This window comes from Ochotona princeps, chromosome 2 (assembly GCF_030435755.1).
Source record: "Ochotona princeps isolate mOchPri1 chromosome 2, mOchPri1.hap1, whole genome shotgun sequence".
NCBI lineage: Eukaryota > Metazoa > Chordata > Mammalia > Lagomorpha > Ochotonidae > Ochotona > Ochotona princeps.
This window is the reverse complement of record NC_080833.1, coordinates 162,125,791-162,143,543: the sequence shown is the minus strand read 5'-3', so window position 1 is coordinate 162,143,543 and position 17,753 is coordinate 162,125,791. Positions and strand designations below refer to the sequence as shown.

At 38.3% G+C, this 17,753-nt stretch overlaps 1 protein-coding gene across 2 annotated transcripts in view; it reads left to right on the top strand.

Moving 5' to 3' along the window:
* COP1 (COP1 E3 ubiquitin ligase) overlaps nucleotides 1-17,753 on the top strand; it is a 156,776-nt gene that overhangs the window by 13,904 nt on the left and 125,119 nt on the right. Inside the window, exons 2-6 of one of the 2 annotated variants that reach the window (XM_058660701.1) lie at nucleotides 1,454-1,513; nucleotides 5,489-5,586; nucleotides 11,689-11,753; nucleotides 12,282-12,401; nucleotides 17,545-17,613. In XM_058660701.1, coding sequence (XP_058516684.1) covers nucleotides 1,454-1,513; nucleotides 5,489-5,586; nucleotides 11,689-11,753; nucleotides 12,282-12,401; nucleotides 17,545-17,613 — 412 coding nt within the window. Of the gene's footprint in view, nucleotides 1-1,453; nucleotides 1,514-5,488; nucleotides 5,587-11,688; nucleotides 11,766-12,281; nucleotides 12,402-17,544; nucleotides 17,614-17,753 lie in introns of both variants that reach the window. The other variant, XM_058660700.1, reaches the window with a different exon arrangement.

Below are 17,753 nucleotides of genomic sequence, written 5' to 3'. Positions count from 1 at the left end.
ACGATCCTCCCCTTCAGGCGTATTGATTGAGAGGTAGGAGGGTTTGTAAATGCGTTGTTTCTCCAAGTGGATTGTTGGAACTGGGTAACAGTTTCTCTGAACCTAATCTGGGTATATTCTGTTGGGAGTAGTATTGCTTTGCTGGTATCTCCTGTGTATTTCTGTAGTTGCCAGGGTATCTCATCCCCTTCTTGGTTAGCGCTTTTTAGCTTCCATGATTCTCTTCTAAGAGGAGTTTAGGAAGGCACCAGCAGCTGGGTTCTATCAAGGGCCTGCTTTCTATTGCATGAATGATGCTTTCTTGCTCTGTCCTTGACATGCAAAGGGGCTCTCATACTTCTTTGGGGTTGTCGTCTTTTTTCCCTCTTTTCATTAGTTGAAAGTCTGAGTCACATAGAGGATTCTATGTATGTACATACACAGAGATAGACAGAGACCCTGAGACCTTACCTCTGCAGGGTTAGCTTGTCACCCAGGAGGCAGAAACTCCTTCTGGGTCTCCCATGTGGGTTTATTTTGTTAGCCAGGACTTTGCTAGGCTGAAGCCCGGAGGCAGAAACTCCCTCTGGGTCTCCCATGGGGTGACAGCAGTCTTTCCTTTTTCTGGTCGACCAAGTGCTCTCAGTGGCTGGTACCCAGATTTCATTGGCCAGAACAGTGTCATATGTCCAACGTTAATTCAAAGAATGCTGAGCAGTTTTTACTATTCTGTTTTACTTTTCTATAGGAAATCCAGGGAGAAGAGAAGTGGCCTTTAAGTTAATTCAAACTGGTTAAGCATATAGACCTGCATTTTAATTTTGGCTCTTTTGTTTCCCAGCTGTGAGGCTCCGTGCCTCAGTTTTTCATCTATAAAATGCACCTAATAGTTGGTGTGTTGTTCAGTGGATTAAATGAGTTAATGTATACCAGGGGTTTAATTGATGCAGTTCATTCTGTTTAAAATCTTAGTTATCATTATTATCATCAACAATACTGAGTAGTATTTTAGCTGAAATTGTAGATTTATCCCTGGAGGAGTTAGTTTTCTTTAGATAGCACAGGGAATGCTTTTATTCGCAGACACAGATAATTGATTTGAATCCGGGGAGAGTTAGAAGAAGAAGATGGTAACATTTTTTAAGACATCTGGTGACTACCTTGTACTATTAAAAGTTACGAGCTGACTGAAAATATTTTAAAACTATTTTAGTTTATTCATTAAATTTACTTGGGAGCTTGGGATCATCTTGAGCAAATTGTGATTTTAAGCAATCCCTTAAGCCTGAAGGAAATTGCATCTCATTGATAGTGTTTGAAGACTTACATGTTGAAATATGACTTTAAATTGATGTTGTTACTAGCCTTTTCTAACTTGTGATCACTCTTATATATATATATATATATATGTATATGTATGTATGTTTATATGTAGGTATTATTTAGATCAGTTACTTTTTGATTTTCTTTTCAGCCCCATCTGCTTTGACATGATTGAGGAAGCGTATATGACAAAATGTGGCCACAGCTTTTGGTAAGAGGATTTTATTCAGTGAAAAAGTCTTTTGACACATTTAAGGCTTACATGTAAATGTAATGAGGGAGCAGTTATGCTTTATAAATAACTTTTTGAACTGATATCTCTTTACAGGTTTGACAGCTCAAGAAAGCCTGGTTGGCATATCATTTCTGTTTCTTTTCTATTTCATGTTCACAAGAACTTTGCTATTTTAGAAAATTGGGAGTGATAAACAGTACAAAGCCTTTGGTAGGAGTTACTTGTGAGGACAGGTGAGCAGTCTAGCAAAGCAGGCTGAGAAGGGCGATGGAAGGATAGAAAGAAACAAAATTTTTTTCTCTGTAACATTTTACTCAGTGTTGTCTTGAGAGTATGCATGCATGCATCAGATTTTTTTTTTTTTACACTAAAATGAATAACTTTCAAATTGATTTTTGGAGCACTTAAAGTTTTATTTATTTTACTTATGTGAGAGATACAGACCTGGTGAGGTCTTGCATCTCCGGATCCGCTGTGGAAGCCTCCAGGGGCTGCACTGGGCCAAGTTGAACCTAGGCGCCTGATGCTCAGGCCACATCCCCATGTGTGTGTGGATCATTACTGTCCTCTGTGCGGCAGCTGGGCCCGAAGCAGAGGGCACTGCTGCTCCAGACACCTCCTCCTCCTGGGGTTTTAATGTGCCCTCGTGTATTTTGTCACATTAATCTGCACATTAAAATTTTGGTAAGATTCTATAGCGTAGAATTTATGATCTGTATATAATTTATTAGAATTAGGTATTCCTATTGTTGTATAATTGATTTTACTACCTTTTCAGCTTGTAAAACTGAAACTTTTAACCCCTGTTTTTAAATTCATTTTTAAAAATTTATTCCATTTGAAAGGTAGAGTTAGAGAGGGAGAGATTCCTCTCCCAGATGGCTGCACTGTTAGGTCCTGGGCCAGGGTCTTCTGCTGGTCGCTCTCCAGGGCTCCAGCACTTTGGCCGTCCTCCATGCTTCTCCTGCACATTAGCAGAGGCCTGATTCAAAGTGGAGCCTTGAGACTTGAATTTTTTTGAGACTAGTTTATTTCACGTAGCGTTATGTCCTCATTGTTGACCCATGTTGTAGCATGTGTTAGAATTTCCTTTTTAAGGCTGAGTAATGATATTCCTGTGTGTGTATTTGTTTGTGTTACATTTTGTCTATTCAGTCACCCATGGACATTAGAATGGTTTCCACCCCTTACCTATCATGTAATCGTGCTATGAACTTCTACATAGAAATAAATTTGTAGAAATCTACTTTTACTGCCTTTGGATGCATAACCAGAAGTGAAATTGCTGGGTAAAAACTTGTAATTTATATTTATTTATTTATATTATTTTTGTTTTTGAAGGGTAGAGTTGCAGGAAGAGCAGGAGAGAGAGAGAGAAAGAGAAAGAAAGAGGAAGGGAGGGAGGGAGACAGACAGAAAAGGAAGGAAGGAAGGAAGGAAGAAAGGAAGAGAGAGAGAAAGAGAGAAAGAGAGAGAGAAAGAAAAGAAAGAAAAGAAAGAAAAGAAAGAAAGAAAGAAAGAAAGGTGAAGGGGATCTTCCCTGTTGATGTGTTCCTTAAATGGCAGCAGTGGCCTGGGCTGGGCTTTAGAGTCTGGGAACCGGGAAGCTTTGTCCAAGTCTGCTGGTTGTTTCAGGGCCCTGAGCGCTTTGGCGATCCTCTGCTGCTTTCCCAGGCACATCAGCAGGAGCTTGATTTGAAGTGGAGTATCCAGGACTAGAACCGATGCCCATATGGGATCCAGGAGTTGGAGGTAGCGACTTTACATGCATAGCTACAGTTCTGGCTCCTAAGATAGTTTTCCACTACTTGGCCACACTATTTATGTTCTTACCAACAGGGTACAAAGATTTTGATTTGTCTATATCCTGGTGATTACTCATTTTTGTTTTAATTCCATTTCTTGCTTTTTAAAAAGTTTTGCAGTTAATACTGCTGGTTTATTACAAAGGATAAAATACAAGTGATGATACACTGGGTAATGCCTGTGGGAAGGGGTATGGGCCCTCTTGCCCTCATCTTATTTACCATTCCAATACCTCCATATGTTCAAACTAAAAGGTCATCAAGCCCTGTCTTTTTTGAGTTGTTATGAAGATTTTATTAAGTAGCTGATGTTAATACACCACTGATCATAGGCAGTCAGTTCAAGCTTGAGCGCCCTCCTTTAAGGAGATTGAGTTGAAAGTTGCAAATGTCTTTGTCACGTGGTCGATTTTCTGAGGCACTGTGCAGTCCAGGGGCCATCTCAGACCTTGCAGGATCAGTGTTCTCCCTGGAGACGGTTGGTTTTTGATTGGGGGTGCTTCATGTTACTTCTGATCAGTCATTTTATAACTGATTTACTTCTTCTGTTCCTGTGTTATTAATATTTCAGCTGTGTTGTAGCTCCTGTAATCTGATTGATAATGAGGATAGGCCCATAATTGAATGCTGAAATTAGATGATATGTTGGTGTCCTTGACTCCTGAAGACTGGTTGGTGTGCAGTTTCATGTGCAGCGTGGAGCTTCTGTGCCAGTGTAGAATAATATGACCTTTCTTAGCTTGCATTATCCATGTTCTGTAAATGTAAATGTATTAGCACGAAGAGAGTGATATGCACTCTTGGCTTCAGAAGCAATGTTTGTTGTAAATTAAAATAAAATACAAAGTAAAGTGTGAGTCTGTACCTTCTCTTGCTCTTTTCTGACTTCTTTTTTTAAAGAAGTAAGCAAGGACAAGGAGTCTTTGTGCCTGTATTTTATAAAAGGCACTTTAAAGTTTGTGAAGACATATGTTTCGGTATATCGTTGCATTACAGTCCTTGCGAATCGTAACACTGTATTCCTAATGAGGCGTCTGGCCAGTTCTGATGGATTGGGAGCCAGAAGCCAGGTCACACATCAAGTTAGGCTGATGTGTAAATGGTCTTGGTCTTTTCAGTGCGATGAGCTGGCAGCAGTGTTCCCTTTGGCCCATAAATTGACCGTGTGTACCTTTGCACTCCACAGGAAACCATGTACTTGTCAGAAGTTTTGAATTTTACTTATTCTGGAAAATGGAGTGGTCTGGAGTAGGCCTGTTTGATTTTGCTGCTCACATATAACTTTGCATCGCACATCTTCCTGTATTTTCTTAGTATGAATTCCTAGAAGTAAAAATCACTAAAGGTGATGAAAAACCCTAGTGGTTTTTATAAAATTTGCCTGTACTAAAAGATTCATTCTGGGTGAGAAAACTAGTGTGTAATTTGAATATTGAAGTTATTTTTTGTTGATTACTAAACAGGCAAAAAAGAGAAACAGATTGAGGTAGGCTGAGCTCCTGTCTAGCAGCTCATGTGCACATGCGGTCCGTCAGCTGCCAGGGCCGAACGTGGAATGCAGGTCAGGGCAGATCAGGCTTGGGGCAGAACAGGAGCCCAGCTGCTGGGACCATGGCCGCTGCCTTGGAGGGAGTCGGGCCAGACTTTGGAGTTGAATTCAGGTGCTTGGATGTGTGACACAGGCATCTTGAGCTCCTGCCTTAAAAAAAATTTAGTTTTTTCTTACTGGTGAAGTTGATGATTTTCTCAAAAGTTGACTAATTTTTGTCTTTGTTTCTTTTTTTATCAGCTCTTTTTGTATTAAGCGTTAAGAACTCTGAGAGCATGAATTTTTTTGTTTTGTTTTATGGAGGTAATTATTTGCTTCTCTGATGTTACATACTACTTAGCTTGTATAAATTAAAAATTTAGTTAATGTGTATTTTATATGTAGTAGGCTTTGTTACATTTTGAAATAATTTTTATATTCTTCATCTGTTAAGTGCCGTGTATATCTTAGTTATAAGGTGCAAATATGAACGCAAATTAATCTGTTAGATTATTTGAGTTGAAAACGAGTAATGAAAGACTAGTAGGCATCGTTTTGTGAAAATTAAATTTTTGTTCATTTAATTAAGCATGTTTTATTTTTTTTCCCTGCTCATAGCTACAAGTGTATTCACCAGAGTCTGGAGGACAATAATAGATGCCCCAAGTGCAACTATGTTGTGGACAATACTGACCACCTCTATCCCAACTTCTTGGGTGAGTCTCTGCAACAATGTTTAAAATGTCCTTTCCTCAGTATGTGCTGGCACTCATTCGGAAGACCTGCCTTCGAGGCCTCTCTGCTCCCTCCTGGGATGCTGTTCTCTTCCCAGGTTGAAGCATAGATTCCATATATTGTTAGTAACATAGTGTACTGTTTTGCAGATTTGTTTATAATCTCAGGTGGACAACAGAGCAGGATATGTGATACGGGAATGTCTGACGTCCTGAGCCCCTTTATGTCTCGGTGTATTGCAGTGCATTCTCTATCTGCTTCTGGGATACAAATGACAAGTGGTAGAGAAAGGCACTGGGTGAGGGAAGTTAGATTTAGTGAATGTTGAGGGAAAAGAGGGGAAGGAAGTTGAGTTGAGGATTCCTGGAGGGAGGACAAAAATGTGAAATGGGGAAGTCACTGGAAAGTTGAAATTAGGGAAGGTTGATAAGGCTGTACAATTTTTGATATAACAATAAGGACCAGAGAAAGGAGATATGAATAGATATGTGTTGAGTGTAAATGGTAAATTATTAGAGCATGTAATCAGACGGTAATTGTCCATGTCTGAGTATTTCTTTTTTTTTTTTTTTTAAGATTTATTCATTTTATTACAGCCAGATATACAGAGGAGGAGAGACAGAGAGGAAGATCTTCCGTCGGATGGTTCACTCCCCAAGTGAGCTGCAACGGGCCGATGCTGCGCCGATCCGAAGCCGGGAACCTGGAACCTCTTCCAGGTCTCCGACGCGGGTGCAGGGTCCCAAAGCTTTGGGCCGTCCTCAACTGCTTTCCCAGGCCACAAGCAGGGAGCTGGATGGGAAGTGGAGCTGCCGGGATTAGAACCGGCGCCCATATGGCATCCCGGGGTGTTCAAGGTGAGGACTTTAGCCACTAGGCCACGCCGCCGGGCCCCATGTCTGAGTATTTCTACAAGTCAGAGAGCTGAACATAGAAAACCTTTAGTTTTTAATTGTAGCAATGAGTAAGTCAAACATCTTCAGATACAGGTAGACATGAAGTGGACTTCTCTTGCAAAAAGGAATCAATATATAAATGCATATGTATAAAAGATTTAAGTCTTCATTCTAAAGGAAAACATATTCAGAATTAGTAGGCAGTGACTGCTGAAACTTTAGAGCATGGCTTTCCTTCTTACATCAACTCCAAATTCCCATGCCTTTTTCCTGGTTACTCTTCACTGTAGTCCAGTATTTTTTCATAAAATAAAATGATATCAGAGCAGGAAAGAGTCTAAAGGAAATGTTTTGAAAGAATTAATCACTGCAACAGAATACCTCCTAAACTTGGAGGAGGAAGTTTGCAAAAGAAAAAAGGGAAATATTGAGGAGTAGGGTTGGTTTTCACGAGCAGGTTAGGCAAAGGAGAAAGCAGACTCCAGTTCCTGGACTTGCAGGTGTGGTTTGGCACAGTCTTAGAGGATTCTGGGTAACTCTGAGAGTGCCAGAGTAGCTAAATGTGGAAAGAAATCTAGTGTTCAGAAGATTTTGGTACTTACTGCAGTTTTCATGCAACATTCCTTAGTCGGAAATTCTCATGTGGATGTTTCTCAGTGATAAGAGGAGTACTGTGTTCATACTGATATGGAAGGAATATATAAATGCAATGCAATTTAAGTTGGAAAGTGATTCCTAACATTATATATTTATTCCAAACACAAGTGTCTCGCGAGCAGTGGTCACTGCTGAATTTTTAAGCTAGATATTGTCTTAGTGATCATATAGTTTCAGTGTTCTTTTTCCATAGTTAAAACATTTGTTTTTAGGAAAGTGGAGGTCCTTTTTTTTAATTTCCGTATTTGAAGTGTGGTTTTCTGTCAGCCATGAAAATAGACTTGCTCCTGATTTTTCTATCACTGTTTTTCTGCCCATCACCACTTTTACCAGATTGTTCTCTATACAGTAATGACCAGATCCTTTAATCCCTGCGCTACATGATGGAGTCTGTGTGTCTTCAAGCACTCTGAAGAGTGTCTGAGATCTTATGTTTTTAACAGTGGAATACTAGTCATGTGTTTTTATAGTATGGTGGTTTTTCTCAGCTCTTTGTTTTCATAAGTGAATTTAGTGTATGATTTGTTTAATACCTGCAGTTCTTAGTCATGAAGACCTGACATTCTAGGGTAACTCAGATTTCTACTTGGGCAGTTGCTGTACTAGTCTCAGGAAGTTCAGAGAACGTTGCACTTTCTGATTGACTGATTCAGTCCTTTCCCTTTTAATGCTATAAAGGCATGGAGGGCTGGGCCAATTTCTGTATTATTGCTCTTTGAGAACTGGTTATGGTTTCAAGTAAATGCTTCCTTGAATAGGATAATGAAAATGTTAGCTAAAAATGGCATGTCAGATTAGAAACCCGAGAACATGTTATTCATGTGGCAAACACTGGTTGCCTCCTATGTACAGAAATGAGCATTGGTGAATAAGAGTGGAATTGAGTCATTCAGTGCTTTAGTCTGTAGGCGAATTCATACCTCATGCTCATTGCTTTTAAAATCAGTTAGCTTACTGTTGTACTTATGAATGAGTTATGAGTAGTTATTTACTTCTAAATATGTGGCTTTGATGTCTTTGACATTCGGACATGTGAATCCATTGTATTTGTCTTGTGTTTTAAGAGTTATTTTACTTCTTAAATTTTAAATTACAAAATAATAAATATGCCTTGATGATATGTAAAATTTAAACAGTTTAAGGAAACTGTTTAAAAACATTTTTTTGAAGCGGATTTTATTTTGATAGAATGGTTTTTGGTCCAAAACAAAATTGAGGAGAGTGTGCAGAGCTCTCCCCTGATGCTCTGCCCTCACACATCTTAGGTTCCAACGCTGTGAATGTCCCAGGGTGTGCTTGTCATAAACGATAAAGCCGCAGAGACTAAGCATCACACCTGTGCACATTTTAGCTTAGCACTGATGCTTGGTGTTGCTCGTGAGTGAGACTTGGATAACTGCAGAACGACAGGTGTGCTTCTCCGCAGGCCTGTAGGGAGCATGTCCATTGCACCAGCCTTCCCTGGGCTCGGCTCAGTCAGTGAGGTAGGTGCTGTTTTTTTTTTTTTTAAGATTTATTTTATTTTCATTAGGAAGTCAGATATACAGTGTGGCGAGAGACAGAAAGGAAGATCTGCTGTTCAGTGATTCACTCCCCAAGTGACCACAAAAGCTGGAGCTGAGCCAGACCGAAGTCAGGAGCCAGGAGCTTCTTCCGGGTCTCACGCAGGTGCAGGGTCCCAATTCTTTGGGCCGTCCTCAACTACTTTTGCAGGCCCCAAGCAGGAAGGTGGATGGGAAGTGGGGCAGCTGGAATTAGAACCGGCGCCCGTATGGATTCCCAGAGAGTGCAAGGAGAAGACTTTAGCTGCTAGTCTTCTGTGCCGGGCCCCATTTAGTGAGATTTTTATTGTCTCCATTATTTTTTCTTTTTTGCATTATCGTGTAATTGATAACACAGTATTTATCCGTTTGAAGCGGGCCGTTTTCACTGAGTGCCATGCATTTCAGGGTCCCTTATGTACTTCCATGGTGTGTTAGCTCATTTGTTTTTAGGATTGAGTACCATTTCTTCTGGAAGATTGAGCATTTACTCGTACCTTCATTTACCAAAAGATCTCCTGGTTGGCGTAACTTTTTCTTTTTCTTTTTTTTTTTCTTTTCAGGTTTTTTATAAATACTTATTTTTATTGGAAAGTCAGATATACAGAGAGGAGGAGAGACAGAGAGGAAGATCTTCCGTTCATTGATTCACTTCCCAAGTGGCCACAATGACTGGAGCTGCGCCAATCCAAAGCCAGGAGTCAGGAACCTCCTCCAGGTCTCCCACGTTCGTGCAGGGTCTCAAGGCTTTGGGCCATCCTTGACTGCTTTCCCAGATCACAAGCAGGGAGATAGGTGGGAAGTGAAGCCGCTGGGATTAGAACCAGCACCCATATGGGTTCCTAGTGGGTGCAGGACCAGGACTTTAGCAACTAAGCTACCACACTGGGCCCTTTTAAAAAATTAGGTTTTAACAGAGTCAATGTAAGTTGTGCGTAAATTGCTAAGAACGTAACAATATTCCCCTCTTTCCTGTCTTCTACCTTTCTTCCTTTTTCCTTCTGTCCTTTTATTTTTCTGTTTGTTGCAAAAAAAAAAATTTCCTAGGTAGAATCATTGTTTGTTTGTTTGTTTGTTTTTTAAAGATTTGTTTTATTTTCATTACAAAGTCAGATATACTGAGAGGAGGAGAGATAGAGAGGAAGTGGAGCTGCCGGGATTAGAACCAGCGGCCATATGGGATCAAGGCGAGGACCTTAGCCACTAGGCCACGCTGCCGAGCCCGATTGTTTGTTATAGGTTATAATTTTTAAAGAAGTAAAAGCAAATTTGATAAGCATGCAATTTAAATGACTTCATATAATGCTACATACCAAATAATATCTGCTCTTTTTGCTTTTATTTATTATAAATGCTTTATAGTTTGTTTTTATGGTCATTAAAAAGTTAATTATTCCTATAGTACTGTTGGTGATAATCAGTTACAGTGTGAAATTTCTAGGCCAAATGCTCCATCAAAATTCATAATGAAATCATAATTCTATAGTTGAATTATCAAACTGTGATTTACTCCATCCTGTTTATTTTTATTGTAATAGTTTAAATCTACAAAGTCATCGTGATGCTGGTTAGTTGTGCTGATTTGAAATCATTTTATCTCCACTTACCAAAACCCACCCATCTGCATATGTGCCCATGCCCACCTACTGTTTTCTGAAATCTTATCCATGCCTATTTCTTTTTTTTATAAATATTTTCATTTTGAATTTTGAGTTATATGGTACATCCCACCCCCCGTCAGATTTTTCTCATTTTGTTATAATAGTGTAGTCCTTCATAAGGAATCATAATTCTAGTAGTCTCTTATTTAAGTGTACCCCGACATTGCTGGTACAGTGTCAGACAGTCCAGCACCCCATTGTCTACACATGTCCACAGTTTCATTGGGAATCCATCTTTCATCTGGAAGCAGGGATGCATGTTCCATGCCTATTTCTAAGTGAACTTCTATACACCTCTTCTCACCCAAGTATAATTTCATCTTAAAGTGAAAAACTTGCTTCTTAATAAATACTATCTGCCTTGTATTTTATGAATCTATTTAAACTAGCGCTTTAGTATAGTTTGACTAGTTCATCTTGTGTGTCTGTCTTGCTAGTCTATGTTCAAGATTTTTGATAATCTTACTCATCTTTGAAACATCCATTTCTTGTATAAGATAAGTGCTATCTTCCAAAATGCTCCTGGTTGCCTTTGCTGTATGCAATGGAAGATTAGATAGACGATTAGGTTTGTTTCTCAACTCTGTCATATTGTGCATATCACTTCAAGTTCCTCGTACTCCCTGTTGTGACAGTTCCTCCTCTTTAAAAAGAGAGGAGATGAGGTGATATCTACAAAACAAGCACCTGGTATAGTGTGCATTTTTATTTATCAATTTTTCTTATATGTGTGTTTCTGTATGTATTGACTGGAAAAAAAAGAAACATACCAAAACCGGTGGCGGTAGAAAGTGTGTTGATTCACAGGGTTTAGAGTTTGCGGAGAAGTGAATTCAGTAGTGCAGCAATATTTCTGTCTGTCTTCTATCTGTATCTTCCAGCTCCATCCTTTGGGTACCTGCTCTCCAGTTTATAAGATGGTTGTAGTCATTTTTAGAGATTATTCCCATGTAAATGTAAGGAAAAAACATTTCTCTTAGCCTTCTGTTTTGGAAAGATAACGCACTTTTTGTCAAAACTTGGTCAGATACGCTTGCACGTCAGCCTTGGTAGAGTTGTGAGTGCCTAGATTGTTTAGCCTGGTCAGGGATCATGCTGGGCTGGGGCGCCATTGAGCCTGTTTCAAGGTTGTGTGCAGTGTAAAAATCAGAAAAAAATCTTGTTATCAAGGAAAGGAATAGAGTGATTTGACGATATGCAGATGTTACTATCTTCAGTCATTTCTAAGAAAAGTTAAAAAAATCTTTAGTGCTTACCTCAGTCAGCCTCTTACTATGTGCTCCACAATCCCACACAGCAAAGCATTGTCTCTCCGTTGTCTTTTTCAGTGAATGAGCTCATTCTGAAACAGAAGCAAAGATTTGAGGAAAAGAGGTTCAAATTGGACCACTCAGTGAGTAGTACCGTATGTTTCAACTCTTATTACTATATATATTTTTTGTTTTTATGCGGGTTTAATATTAAGGAGATTTTATGTTTTAATGTATGATTGAATTTTTGTATTTAGCTTTGCTAAAATTAAGTAGATCTTTGTATTGGGTTCAAACACAGTGAAAACAAAGGATGGATATTTTAAAATAATTGTTGAAAGATATTAATTTATTAAGGCATTCAAGTTTGCATTAATATCTTACCAAATGCAAAGTTGAAAATATGTTTAGACAAATCCGGTCACTTATTTGAGGGGAAATTATGCCTTTATAGAGTTTACCTTAAATTTGTCTTTATATGTCTTTCAAACTGTTATCTACACTATTATACGGGAGAAATACTATTTATAGTTAGAGGGCAGTAGGATTCAATAATTGGGAAAGAGAAGTAGGAATATGTTTGATACACAAGTAATAAGAGGTAGTGGTTAAACATGTGTCAGAAACTAGAATAATTTAGAAAGTTATGTATCTCTCTGTTTTGTTTTTAGAATGGCCATAGGTGGCAAATATTTCAAGATTTGTTGGGAACTGATCAAGGTAATCTTGACTTGGCCAATGTCAATCTGATGTTGGAGCTGTTAGCACAAAAGAAAAAACAGTTGGAAGCGGTAAGCGAAGGCTACATTGAAACGTTTTAAATGCTAATGTTTATTGCACTGAAAATGATTTTAAAATGCTTGAAAGTAAGATGGTGATGTCATTGATCTGTTTGCTTTACTTGGCTAGTAACATCTGCAAAATACCGATTCTGACCAAGTCTCCCTTTTCAAGTTAAAGAAAGATCAAATTCCTTACATACAAGTAACGCTTTTGCAGTGATTGTTCACATTAATTAATAACTATTATATTCGTTAGTTTTCTTCCAATGAGTAAGTTTTTGTTGCTGTGTCAGCCTGGAGATTCCTGTTGTGTATCTAGTCTTTTTATGTGTCCGTTGGTATCAGTGGTCTCTGGCTCAACTAAGCCTTAAAGAGATTTGAGTACATAAATGTATCCTATTTCATGTAATGAAATGAAAAAAAAATAGATGTAAAAGTTGCATTTATATACATATAAAAATGGAAAATGTGAAATTCCATGTGTTAGGTACTGACTGATATGTTACGCAGTACATATCTTAGCATAGCTATCCACCCAGACCTAACTTAAATGGGATATTTATTGATACAGGAAAGCAATGAGTGGCTCACACAAAGAAGCAGAGCTATGTAAGAAGACTTGGAGCATATTAGAACTGTGACTTTCCTGGAGGATAAAAAAATGAGATCAGAGACTTGAATATTGTTGAAAATCTTTCTTCTGTGTCTTTTGCTGACTGTTGGGGCAGCTCTGATTTTTCTTCTGTTGTAGATTTTTATTACATGAGGGTGATGTGGTCATCTGTCCTTCATTTTTATTTATGTTTTCTGACGAAGGGAAGAAGGTAGGCTTTCCTCCCTCCCCCCTTAATTGAAGTTTGCAAGTTTTTTTAACTCTAGCATTACAGCATAGTGGGTTAAGCTGCCGCCTCGGAGTTGAGCTTCCCATAGGGCAGCAGTCCAAGTGCTGGCTACTCCACTTCTGACCCAGCTCCCTGAAGATGACCTGGGAAATGTAAAGCAGATGGTCCAACTATCCATGTCGGAGACTCCTGGCTTTAGCTTATAGCTTACTCCTGGCCATTGGTGTCTTTCTTGTTCCCTCAAGAATATTATAAGCATTTTGATAAGGGTTACCTAGAATCTGAACTTAAGCACAGAGTACAAAACCGTAACCTGTGTGAGAGATACTAAGATCCTGTGTGTCCTGAAGAACAGCAAGTTGTGTTTCTGCTTGCTATGTGTTGATGTTGTTACCTAATGGAATTCTAAGTCTGATTGCAAAGTGAGATGAAAACATACCTTGTAAAAATCAGGAAAGAGTAAAAAGGAAGGAGGAGAATAGATGGGGAAATGTGGGAATGTCGAATGGGAAAAAGGATAGCATGTGGTGGAAAGTAAATGTATGTCATGAATTTTGTTCACTTTATATAAATAACTAAAATGGAAAGCTGGAATCTAGATTGCTTTGATTAGTATGGGTATTTTAATAACCTGATTCCTCTAGTTCACGGATAAACATGAGATGTCTTTCTATTTCTTCATGTCCTTTCACTTTTGTCATCAGTGTTGTGCAGTGCTCATTGTGATATGTGAGTTCTTTTGGTTATCTTTATTCCTGGATATCTGAGAATTTGGGTAACTATTGTAAAAGAGATTTTTCAGTAAGCTCACTGTTGGTGTATAGGAGCACCGCTCATTTTCTGTGATGACTTGTGTTCTGCGAGTTGGTTGAATTCATCTGTCCTTTCTAACAACTTTTGGAGTGGGGTCTTTGAGGTTGTCTGAATGTATGATCATACCATCTGTGAACAGTGTCAGTTTGAATTCTTCTCCAATTATTTGTTCTTTACTTTTCTTGCTTAATTGTAACACTCCAGTACTATGCAGATAAAGATGGTGGAAGTGGACCTCCTTGTCTTGCTCCAGATCTCAGAACCCTTCAGCCTTTCCCATTTAGTGTGGTGTCAGCTGTTTTGTCTTGTATGTTCTTAATTGTACTGAAATGGATTCCTTTTACTTCACTTGTTCAGTTTCTTTCATCTTGATAGAATGTTGAATTTGACAGATTTTTGCTGGAGACTTTTTTCTTGATTAATATTTGCTACTCACTATTGTCAGTTCAATATCTCTGTTTAGTTCTGATTTGATCTTAGTTCATTGTATACTGTCACTAATTTTCCACTTCTTCTGGATTGTCAAATTAGCTAGCATAGTTACTCATGGAGTCCTTTGCCAGTATTTATTGCCACATGCATGTTGAGCTGTTCTTGTATTCCGGAGACAGATCTCACCTCATCATGATGAGCAACCCTTTTAATTGTGCTGTTACATTTAGTTTGCTAGTGTTTTGTAGAGGATTTTTCATTTATGTCCATCAAGGATATTGGTCTGTAATTTTATTTTGTTTGTATTCCTTTTGGGGTTTGGTGACAGGAGTATGCTGGCATTTTAGAATACGATTGGAAGAATGCTCTCTTAATTTTTGGAATCATTGAAGAGCTGGTATTAGGTCTTTAAAAGGTTGGCAGAATTTCACAGTGAAGACAGTGGCCCTAGGCTTCTTTTGCTCGCAGACTCTATTACTGATTGAAATTTGTTAGTCATTATTGGTCTGTTCAAGTTCTGTTTTCAATCATTATCTGATACTGATTATTTGTATGCTTACAGGGATTTGTCTATTTTTCTTAGGTTGTTAAATTTACTGTCATATTCATTAACATTTCTACTGAGCCTTCGTGCTTCTGTTAATTCATTTACAACCTCCCTTTTCATCACTGATTTTATTTGGGTCTTCTAACATTCTTAGGTTTCTGTGAACTTTCTTTATTTTTCTGGATTCTTTTTATTTTTTTTTCACCTGTTTATTTTCAAATAGACTTTTAGCACCCTAATCTATTTTTAATTGACACATTAAATTGCATTTTTAAATGCTGTTTAGTGTGCTTTTCAGTTCCATTAGTTTTTTAATATATTTTTTGTGTCTTTTTTAGTATTATATCATTCCCCTGTGTTCTCTTGAAGAAAATTGCATTTTCTCAGTCAAATTGAATTCTTCATATTGGAATTTACAAATATCAGTTCACACTGATGAGTTTCAGGCTCCTTATTTGTGTTCTTTCAGCGAGGCAATGGTTGCTTCCCTCGCATTGGTGGATGCTTGTTTCATATTGTTTCATCTACACATTGAAAGATTAGGTGTATATATATTTTTATAAGCTGGCTCTGTTCTTTCTGTATTCCCATCAGTTGTAAGCAGTCTGCTTATCTGGGCCTGTGGACACTTCCAGTGTCTTAGTACTAGATGATACTCCAGAGTCAGGTTTGCCTTGGGTCTGTGTTTGGTGAATTTTCACTATTTTAGTACTACAGAGCGAGAGAATCAGAAGTTCTAAAAGCTGACCAATGTTTGATAATTCTTTAATATTGTTAATGTGTTTCATTAGTGTTTATTTGTTTCTTTTTTGTTGTTTTGGATTTCTCTGTAGGGTTTTAAATTTCTCATTAATATGAAGAAAAATTAGAAATTTGTATATGAGCTTACTGTTTAGTTTTTGGGTTTTAATGTCCTTTTTCTATTTGTCACAGTCACTTGAAATTTTGGTAGTTCTTATAAATTTGCTATTAGCAAGTGAGTTATTTGTATCCTCGATGTCTTCAGAAAGTTCACAGAAAATGTGTAATTTGAAAACCTATGCGTGTATCTCAGAAATGGCTTCTGCACTCAAATCAGGCTTCAGTAACTTATTATAACATGTCTAGTCAGGATTTACTTCGAATCATTCCACAAAGTCTCATTTTGGTAAGAGCCCCTATCAGAGCGTCATCCAAAGCTGAAGCAAGAATAAATGCCACATTTATGCGACGGGTGAAGCGGGGCTGAAGCGGTTGATACTTTCTGAAATGTTTGTATAGAACATTTCAGAATAAAGCAGTTTACCAGGGAATGACTTGCTTTAAGATGGGATGAGATCATGCTGAAGATGATAGCCGCGGCAGTGGAGCACCCACGTGATTTTGCAGGGAACACAGTATTGTTCTCGTGCTGTGAAAGAGGACGAACAGTGAACAGCATAACTACATGAATGCAATTCTGACCACAACTTGATGGAAAGTGACTGTTCTTTGGGTGCCCTTGGCTAGGTCAGTTGTAAAGAGTAGCAGATCTTTTGGAGGAGATGAGCAGGAAGGGTTAAGCTGCTCAGTCTTTGCTTCCCGGATCTCACTAGGAGATGGAAGGTGGCTTTACTTTGCGATCTTGAAATGAGAGCACAGTAGAAACAGTGGTTACCAGGAAGTGTCCAGTCAAAGCAGAAGCTGACTGGTCGCGAGCAAGGCAGGAGACCCAAGACATTTTGCTTATTGGGTTTTTAAAAGAGGACCGTAGCGCCATACCATTTGTGGAAGAATGTCTCAGGAAGTTAGCGGAAGATGCGGTGAGGAGAGCCTCCCCGCCTGCCGTCAGATGAGGGGACATTGTGAAAGTTCCCTGGAGCAATCTCAGTGTCCACCTTACAGTCCTGATCTGACTTTCTGACTGTTTTCTTCCTGATCTTGATCCTTGAAGGGCTTCCGTTTTGCTTTGTTTAATAAAGCTGTCTTTGACATGATTAAATTCCAACAACTCACAGCTGTTAGGATTAGGCTAACCCACTGTTAACCATCACTTGCAAGACTGTCCTCTGCGTGTGTCTATGTGTGTTTCAACTCCATTTTTCCAAGAACTTTTTGAAGTCTTCTTGTTTCTTTGTTTTGATACCAGGAATGTTGAAACTTATGAACACTATTTATCTGTTTCATAGTTGAATCAGTTACCAATTTAATACTGACACCCTTTATATTGAGTGCTTCAGTTTTCAAATGTTTAAATTTGAATGAGATCTTCTGTAGAAATAGTTAATTCAGATAACAGTATTTCCATTTGCATGAGTAGATTTTTCAGCATGATGGATGAGGAATATAATTTAGAACATCTTTTTCTTAAAATTAGTTTTGAGTTCTATGAAAAATTTCTGGCTTTTAGAAATGCTAACCTAGCAATTCAGAAGACTAATTAAATAATAGACTAACTTAAATGGTGTGTAAACTTGCTTCATCCTAGTTATACTGTGGTGTTAAAAGATTTTGGAATTAAGGTTCTGTTTTAAAGAACAGTTATAATTTTCTGTTGTAGGAATCCCATGCAGCCCAGCTGCAGATCCTGATGGAATTCCTCAGAGTCGCAAGAAGAAATAAGAGAGAGGTATGTTAGTCTGCATGATCTGAACGTTGCACTAGTTGTTTTTTACTGTTTCCACTTTGTTGAAGTATTCGGGCTAAAAAAAAAAAAAAAAAAACAGTACTTAAGTATTTAAAGAGCATTTTAATTTTTAGGAGATTTCT